This window comes from Solanum stenotomum, unplaced genomic scaffold, assembly GCF_019186545.1.
Source record: "Solanum stenotomum isolate F172 unplaced genomic scaffold, ASM1918654v1 scaffold26934, whole genome shotgun sequence".
NCBI lineage: Eukaryota > Viridiplantae > Streptophyta > Magnoliopsida > Solanales > Solanaceae > Solanum > Solanum stenotomum.
This window is the reverse complement of record NW_026029252.1, coordinates 1-9788: the sequence shown is the minus strand read 5'-3', so window position 1 is coordinate 9788 and position 9788 is coordinate 1. Positions and strand designations below refer to the sequence as shown.

The following is a 9788-nucleotide window of genomic DNA, read 5'->3' as shown; positions in this document are numbered from 1 at the left end:
CATGGGTAATGACATACTTCAACAATCTAAAGACCTTTAAACAAGTTTGATTCATATACATTCATTATCTAGCAACCCACTTCATAAAGGCATAAACTAGGAATAGAGAGAAATCATGGGTTCATGGAGTATTTTCATCTTAAATCGTCAATACAACAACAATATAACCATAAAGTGCCATTAGAAACCTTTTAAAACCATTTGGTGGAAGAACCCATGAGATTGAGTGAAAACCTAGATTTTTCATACTTTGAAATAACTTTGGATTTGGCTCCTTGAATGGAAAATTAGACAAGGATCAAGACCACCATACCTTTGCTATGATCTCCCACGAAATTTGATGAAGAAAGCCTTGAATCCAAAGCCCTAGCTCCCACTTCTTCTTCTTCTTAAATGGAGGATTGTAGAGAGGGAAATGTTTTTAGGGATGGGAATGAACTAATGGTATATAGGAAATAATATAAGTCCTTTGAAAAAAATGGTCCAACACTTAGAAAAAATTTCAGGCGGGTGAACAGTAAATGAACAGTAAAATCAGCTACTGGAATTTGCCTTTTTCTGCCGGACAGATTTTACGAAAATGGGCATAACTTCTTCGTCCGAACTCCGAATGAGGTGAAACGAAGTGAGTTAGGTAGCTAACTCAAAGGGCTTTCCATGGATATATTATTGGCCACCCAAATAATTTGTGTGCTAGGAGATATGACCCTCCAAAGTAGACCCTCGAAAAAGGCTTCACTTGGAAATTTCGGATTTTGATACGGTTGCTCTAAAATTTGGGTTAGACCCATTTCCCACTCAATTTGACCCCCTAAACAAGAATATGAAGTCGAATTTTCGAAAAACGAAACGGATCTTTTAATATACAGCTAAACAAGTTTCCGGTAACTTCCGAAGCACATTTTTAAGAACTTTTGGGTCAAATTCAAATATAATCATTTCATTAAGTTCTTGACTCCAAACTCACATGTGAGGCTCTAGTTTCACTCTATCATTTTCCGAGTCGTTACAAAAGCAATACTTTTCTGGAGCACAAGATCATATTTTTTTGTAAACTCTGATCTAGTTTTTGCAGCCTCCTCATTGTGCTTATGAATCCATCTTTGAACTGTTACCCTCATAAATTCAAGAAGTGAAATCACTGGCAACCTCCTTGCTATCCTGTTAACATTATCCAAAGATTTGGCTACGTTTGAAGTCATGGTCCATGTTCGCTTACATTTTGAATACGCCCTTGACCACTTGTTATACCTGATATCATATAAATAATCTCTTATTCTTGGATCTATCTGGTCTATTCTTTGCATAATCGCCTCAAATTGTTGTATTGTATAAGCCTTTGCCATTGTAAAAAATAGCTTCTTCAAATCTTCAGTATTCCTATGGAAGTTCTTCAAAACATTACAACATAAGTGTCATATGCAAGCAAAATGTTCCAATCCAGGATATACTCTGGCAGTCCCTTTCCATATGCTCTCATTTCTATCTGAAATAAAATACATGTTTTCCCTTTCTCCATATGCTTCCCTAAATTGTTCAAAGAACCAGGTCCATGATGCATCATTCTCAGAATCCACTATGTCATAAGCAAGTGGAAGTATGTGACCTGATGCATTAATTAAAACAAAATATCATACAAATTTATTGTTGATTATAAATGTAAAAGATTAAAAAAATACCTCTTGGATCCATAGTGCTTGCAGTCAACATTGTACCACCATATGCGCCTCTCAAAGCTGCCCCATCAACAACTACAATTGGCCTACAATACTCCCAACCTCTAATACATGATTCTAATGCAACAAATGCATATAGGAATTTATCACATTCAGTCCTTTCTAATATTAAAACCGAAACAGAATATGTCTGCTCCAATATGTATAGATAACCTGGAATTTTTTCAGTTTTTACAATTAATTTTATAATTATATAGCTGAACATTACAACACAACAAATATACTAGCTGGATAAAACATGAATACCAATTATATTCAAATTATATACAGAATGGATATTAATTGGTTAGAGAAAGGAAACAAAATGGATATTGGGAATTCAGTATGTAAACAAACTGCATGCCAGATTGTTGCATTTTTAAAATTCACACCGATTCAATCAGTAATATAAAATACAAAATTTAGTTCTAAAAAAAACCTGGAAGTTTGGCATATGATTCGGCTGGATCTCCACGCACCAATTTTATCGCCTTTTCTTTAGCTCTCCAGGCCTGCATGTATGTCAGCGCAACATCATGCACTTTCAAAACGTCTTCAGCTATATCTTTTGGAGTGTATACAGTCGATGAATCAATAAATTTATCCATTATTAAAACAGCTACAACGTCAGTTATTCCCTGACGTCTTGCATACACTCTATCTCTAACGGAACAAGTGTGTTCCGCACAGTACTTTCTAATTTTAAATAGCTTTGATTGATTCAAACATGATGAGTTCATCATCCAGGAACAATTATCAGCAGGACACTTCAGGTAATAACTGTTTAAAAAACAAAAAAAATCCATCAAAAACTGATATACTAAATACACTACAAAATAAATACACATTCAAACAATAAATAAAATCCTTACCAAGATGAACTAGAACGAGTCACAAGAAATTTGAATTTTTCCACAACTCCATAATGTCGCATAACCTCCAAAAGTGCTTCTTTATCATTGTAAATCTGATTTTCAGCTATAAATAAGTTATAAAGGTCACTGATTACTCCATTTCCTTCATCAGTATTCTCATCGACAACTCCATCTAAATTCACTCCTATCAAGCGGATGGAGTTGCTGGAGTATAAATCAAAGTTAGTTAGTGTTCTACTAACATCAGAATGTCTCCTATCCACAACAACTACAGAATCCTGATTATCTATTGCTATATTTTTCAAAGTTATGCACAATGGATATTTCGTAAAGAAATCTACATTATATTTCTTTTGATCTAAAAAAACCCGCACACCTACATCATTGTGGATACCAACAGGGGGACATATATCACTAACTATATATTTTATCTCTATATTGTGAATATTAGCATCTATCATTAGCTGCGATGTTATCGCACTTACTAGACCACTATAAAGACTAGAATACTCATATATAATCCCCTCCATCTGAAAATCAACATATTCCCCTGTTTCATTAAAAAAACTAAAATTAGTCTTACAATAAATAAATAAAAAATTATACACACTTGTCATTATTTTTTCATACAAGAATCATTCATACAGTAAACTACAAACATATTTCATTTAAAAAAATAAAACAGATTTCATACCTACTTAATACAAAATTCATACATCCAATCATCATTTATACCAAAATTTATACATTTCTCATACCAACTTAAAACATTTTTAATACACTTATTCAAACTTCAAAATAACTTTTTTTACTAACTAGTTAACACACTTTCATATTAACTTAAAACAACTGTCATATAATTCTTCAAAAGTCTAAATAACCTTTTTTTCACATTACTGAATACACTTTCGTACCAAATTAATTATAATTACACTAAACCACTACCAAAAAAACAGAAACTTACCAAAAAAAAATCACTAATATTACAATTTCATAACAAATAATAAGTATTATGAACAAAACGTATTGTTTATACAAAAAAAAATATCACATTCAATATAGTTACGCTTTACAGTTTCATTTTTTTTCTATTTCATTGAAATCGAAATAAAAACAGTAAACAATTAAAAATACTAACCTGAAGCAATCCATTTCCGCCATGTTTAATTAATATTGATACGTAGTTGTCCATCACAAAAAAAAACACGTTTTTTCAACAAAAAAAATAAACCAAATTGTCGACAGTCTCAATTTCTGGAAGAAAAACGAAGAGAGAGAAACATAAAAGAAAAATGGATAAAATCTGATTTTTAAATTAATTTTAACAAATTGGAGTGAATTAAGGAAACTGAATATTCTTAATTAGTTTGAAATTCCTTAATTCATGCTAATTAATAATTATCTTAATTTAATTCAAATTTAAAAGCCATCCCTATTTCCGTTTTTTTTCATTTTTTCATTCTTAAACGTTTTATTTTAATTTCTTTTTATCAGTTTATTCTTTTCAAATCAGATGTTTTTAATTATTAAAAATAATTTTTTTTTTTAATAATATGTTACAACCTGAAATTTTTAGTGTTATAACTTGAAAGTCTAAATCTACTGCTATAACTCGAAAATATTAGTATAATATATGTCATATTAGAAATTTACACTTATGTACACCCCTACTTTAACTGGATGTATTGCATGATCCGTGCTAAACATGAGCCCAATAATAGAGTATCATAAGTTTCTCAAAATTGGTGCAAATATAAAGGAAAATATAGCATGGTGTATCAACTATATTAGCCCCATTTTTAAAAGTTAGCACAAAATAGTCTTTATCACTTTTTCAGCTAATAGAAACAGAAAATATAGTAACCATTAAACGTTTGAGTTTTAGTGAATAAAAGATAAATAGTTATGTTACGTTTGGACCTTTAACAATGGTTTTTGAATTTATATTACTTACGTTATGAAATTTGTTTTCTTATGAAACTTGCCTCTTCAAATGCTTCAAAATGTATTTCAGATAACTAGTTACTCTCTCTGTCCCATTTTATGAGGTACTTTTCGGATTTCGAGATTCAAACCAATCTATTTTTTACCGTAAATTTTTCATAGATCTTTTAAACATTTTGAATTATCAATTATTGTGACTTATAGTACTTTTTACGTAGTTTATAAATATATAAATTTCATTTCAAAAAAATTGAAGAATTCATATGCAAATTCCCGGTTAAACTTAAACTGCTTGACTCTCGAAAAACGAAAAATGTCACATAAATTAGGACAAAGGGAGTATTATATTGCCAGTGTATACTTCTATGTATAGTTTAGATATATTCAGCTTTTTGGGTATATCATAATGTATAATCAATGTATAATTCATTCACATGTAAGTTGTATTTACTTTTTGAGTGTATCATAATGTATAATCAATATATACTTTCTATGATGTATCGTCTATTGTTCTAATATATGACTACGTGTTTTGTGTTTTCTTATTTCCAGCACTTTGATGTGGCATCCGCACTAATTTGTGTACAAACGATGATGCACCCACTACCAAAAAATGCAGTTACTGGCCACAATTTCTCTACCTTTTAGCCACACGTGAACCGTGGCTAAAATTCATTTTTTTTTTTTTAGTTTTTGTCTAATTTTTATGTAAATAAAAATATGGTTATACTTGTGGTAAATTAATTACTTTATTGTATATATTGAAATTATTCAATAAAAAATCCTAGTGCATAAAGCATTCCACAGTATTAATAGGGTCACACCATCCCATAGGGTGCGATATATACCACCTACCATAATGCAAATAGATTTAAAGGGTTTGGATTGACTTAAAAGTTAGTCAAACCTATTTTTAAATCAGTTTTTTGACTTCTAAAAGTGTTTGACAAATATAAAAAAATAACTTAAAATAAGTCAAAAATGATTTCAAATAAGTTAGAAAGTGTTTGACAAGGTCAAAAATGACTTAAAATAAGTTTAAATGACTTAAAATAAGTCAAAAACCAAAAGTAGGTCTCCACCTACTTTTTATTTTTTGACTTAAAAGTCATTTCAGTTTGACTTATTATTTTGACTTAAGAGCTAGTATTTTTTTAAGTCAATCCAAATAGGCTACCAACTTTTAAGTCAATCAAACACCATCTTCATTCTTCACCATGACTTTATCTTTAAATAAATTTCTTGTTTTTTAAAATAATAAATTAAAATATTTGCAATCCAAATAGCAAGTACTTTGCACCAATAATTGCACTTGCTTTTGGTAGTTGGTACATTGTATGGCATGGCTTAAAGAGAACCCCACCAGAACCTGAGGTCGTTCCATAAAAAAACAGAAAAGATTCTAAAAATAACATATTATTATTATTTATTTATTGTCACTATACGATTGGTGCTAATTAATAAGCAGTTTTTTTTTTTAAAAAAAAAGAATAAAATTGGGGCAGGTGAAGGAAAAATGGGAAGGGATTGCAATGTGGAGAATCGATTCCTCGCCAATAAGGTGGGTTCAAGTAGCCAATTAACTGAGCTACTAAGATTCTCCAATTAATAAGCAGTTAGAGCGATAGTTGTTGTATTTTTGGAAATTTAATATTTTCTCCATTTTTTATTGGGAAAATTGTATAAAATAGAAAACTATTAATTCAAATTTAATGTTATAACCACCGTTTGATTTAATTGTAACCCGTAGCAAACAATTGTCATTCGCCTCTCTCCCTAGGTTTCTCGCTCGTCACTCTCACCAGTCTCTCCCTCACCTCTCTCACTTTTAGACAAATACAAATGTATAAAATGCGTTTGTGTTTGTATAAAACGAGAGAAAATTGTATATACAAATACGAATACATATATTTTCATCCTATACACTTATGATTATACAAATACAGATCTTCCCCTGTCCAGTTCTCTTTTGCCTTTCTCTCTTTCTCGATTTATACAAACACAGATTATACAAATTACAATGTATAATTTGTGTTGTATAAAGCGAGAGAGAGAGATATTTGATATACAAATGTTTTATTTTGATTCAATTGTATACAAATTCAAATTTTATGTAGATATACAAACACATAAAATTGAATTGAGAGACTGTCATCGATTTATACAAACGAGAGGCTGCTAGCGATTTATACAAATGGCCTGCCAGCGAAATTATACAAATGGCCTGTCAGCGAAATTATACAAACTTGAAGCTCCTGCCAGCGAGTTATACAATCTAATGCTCCATAGCAAACACAAAATTTGCTATAAAATGCAATTATACAAACTATAGCTATAACATATAAATATAATTTTTGTGTTTGCTGAAAGTTGCTCTTATTATAATTTATAAGGAAATAACGGCATAACAAACATAGCTCCAACTCTATTTTGTCTAATAAATAATCGTAATACAGTTGCAGTATAGAAAAAATAAAATATCATTGAAATTTAGACAAAGTGTGTGCATAAAAAATGTTACCCCTCCTAATATATGATTGAATTTTCAGCGATAAACTCTACTTTTAGGAAAATTCAATTACCTTCCTAAAAAAATTAAAATAAAATAAATATCATTCTAACTTCTAAGTATTGGCATTGTATAGAGAACTAAATTCTTGATAAACAGTGACTTACACGCGTTGCCACGTGTAATTTTACATATAGTTTTAATTTAATTTTTATTTTCTTCTTTTTTATTCTTTTTCTTATTTTCAAATATAATACATTCAATCAAATCCAAATGGAAAAAAGATAATTAGTATTGTTACTGATCTTGTTTGAACTTTGAAAAAGAATTGGAGGCATTAGTAGCTTCAAAGATTGATCAAGTTTCGAAAGTGAAAATCAAGCGCTAAACTCATTCTAGATCTTTAGTAACTACTGAAATTCAAAAATTGAGAAAGAATTTGAAACCTACCATCGTTGAACTTGGAAAAAAGAGAGGGTAAATTTTAGGAATAGCAAATATAAAAATTATATTAGCGCTCTATAGCTACTGTTTTGTTATTTGCGCTCCACAACAAACATAGTTTGCTATGGAGCATCTAATTTGTATTAATCGCAGGGATTTGTATAAATTGGGCGTCTGTGTCTATGAAAATTGTGTTTGTATATGTATATATTTTTTGTGTTAGGCAAGAGTAGCGAGCGAGATTAGGAGAGAGGCGAGCGAGAGAGGGCAGAGAGTGGAGATATATATATATATATATATATATATATATATTAGTTAGAGAAGTGTATATATGTAACTACGTACTATGTATATGTATCAATGATTGTGTTTGTATATCTACATAAAATTTAAATTTGTATACAATTTGATCAAGTTAATATACAATTGAATCGAGTTAAAACATTTGTATTTGTATATCTAATCTCTCTCTCGCTCTATACAAACACATATTGCACATTGTATGTGTAATTTGTGTTTGTATAAAACGAGAGACAGAGAGAAAGGCAAAAGAGAACTGGGCAGGGAAAAATTTGTATTAATATAATTATAAATACATAAGACAGAGAGATATGTATTTGTATTTGTATATACTGTCTCTCACTTTAAACAAACACAAACACAATTTATACATTTGTATTTGTATAAAAGTGAGAGAGGCGAGGGAGAGAATTGAGAGTGACAAGCGAGATTCAGTGGAGAGAGGCGAGAATGACAATGTGTTTACTACGAATTAGAATTAAATGAGATATAATTACAACATTTATTTTGAATTAATGATTTGCTATAATACACAATTCCAAAAAAAAATGGGTTTGTCAAAATTTGTGGTTTATTGACCAAATTATTTTTTGCGGTTTGATAATGATATTGTAATTGAAATTTGAGACCCAAAAATGAAAAAACATCGCAATTTCTTAAGTTCTTGAAAATTAGTTTTGGGACTGACACGTGGTCATTTTGTATTGGTTAGAGATTTTTTTAAGCTTCTCGCATGTTTGAGGTAAGTATTTTCACGTTATAGCTCTACGTCACTGTATAAGGTGAAAAAAATAAATTTTTTAAAAAGGTTTATAAGACCCTATAAAATTAAAATATATCGTTGAAAATTCAATTAGAGGATTACTTATGAGTTATGCATTTCCCCACAAAAATAGTGACAACTCTACATATGGTATTCAAGTGCAATTTATTTCCATATATTTTTTAAAAATTCAAATAAGTACTTTTTTGTGGGTAATGAGGAGTACACCTTATAAATATGGATGAGTTATTTACTTATTGACAAATATACAAGTTTTATTTTGAATATATATATATAATGTTCGTACTAATTTAGACACGCTTCAACTAATTTACCAAGCTATTTGTCTGGCACACAAGAACAAAATTTCCAGGTAAATAATTTTATCCATCGATATTGGAGTAGATAGCTTACACAAGTGTTATAGCATCTTACTATTCTCTTATTTTTCATCACTACTAAGAGAAAACAAGTTAACAATTGATCAATTTCGTAACTAATATTTAGCTATGAATTAATAAAAGGTTTTTATAAAATTTTACTAGCTACAAGCAACTTAAGTGTCTTTGGGAAGCCATGGTTTAGATCTGAGTTATGCATCTATTAAATTCTCCATCGTCTTATATTAGTTAATCATTATACTAAAAGTAGATGTCTCATATTAGTTGTCCATCTTACTAAATAAAAAGAATATTAATTAATTTTTTCTATATTGCATTTGCAATTAATTCATTTTAAAAGTATTCACATTTGTTTGTTAAATTTCTAAAAAGTTTTTTAAGGAGTAAATTAGTAAAAAATATCTTCTAATTTATGATTTCTTACGAACTATGTAAAATGAAAAGTGATCAACAAATATGCAACGTAGGGATAATAGCTGATTAGGAGATAACTTATTCATGTATAAAATTAATATAGTATTTGGTTTGCAATTTAAACTCCGCAGAGCTAATAGATATATAAGTTATGATGGAATTTATGTATTATTTTATGTAGAATAGAAGATGGAGTAATTAATATGTAAATAACTAATCATACACAAAATAATACATAAATTTACTCATAATTAATTCCTACACAACTAATATCTGCATAACTCTAAAACTACTAAACGATCCCTAATGGAGGTGAAATCCACAACAAATTCCAATTGTTCTTGTTGTGCATTATTTTGAAAGTGTTAGATGAAATGTCATGTGGAGTGGCCGACGGCATTTGTAAACAAATCACACACTTCG

The 9788-nt window shown here is 29.5% G+C and overlaps 1 protein-coding gene across 1 annotated transcript; it reads right to left on the bottom strand.

Annotated features, from left to right (window-relative positions):
* Positions 1-1415: 1415 nt before the first annotated feature.
* LOC125851550 (uncharacterized) lies at positions 1416-3120 on the bottom strand. Its single transcript, XM_049531323.1, has 4 exons — positions 2588-3120; positions 2155-2495; positions 1680-1793; positions 1416-1606 (listed from the first exon to the last, which is right to left on the bottom strand). Exons 1-4 carry the CDS (start codon positions 3118-3120, stop codon positions 1416-1418), a joined length of 1179 nt encoding a protein of 392 aa, XP_049387280.1.
* Between the last annotated feature and the right edge of the window lie 6668 nt (positions 3121-9788).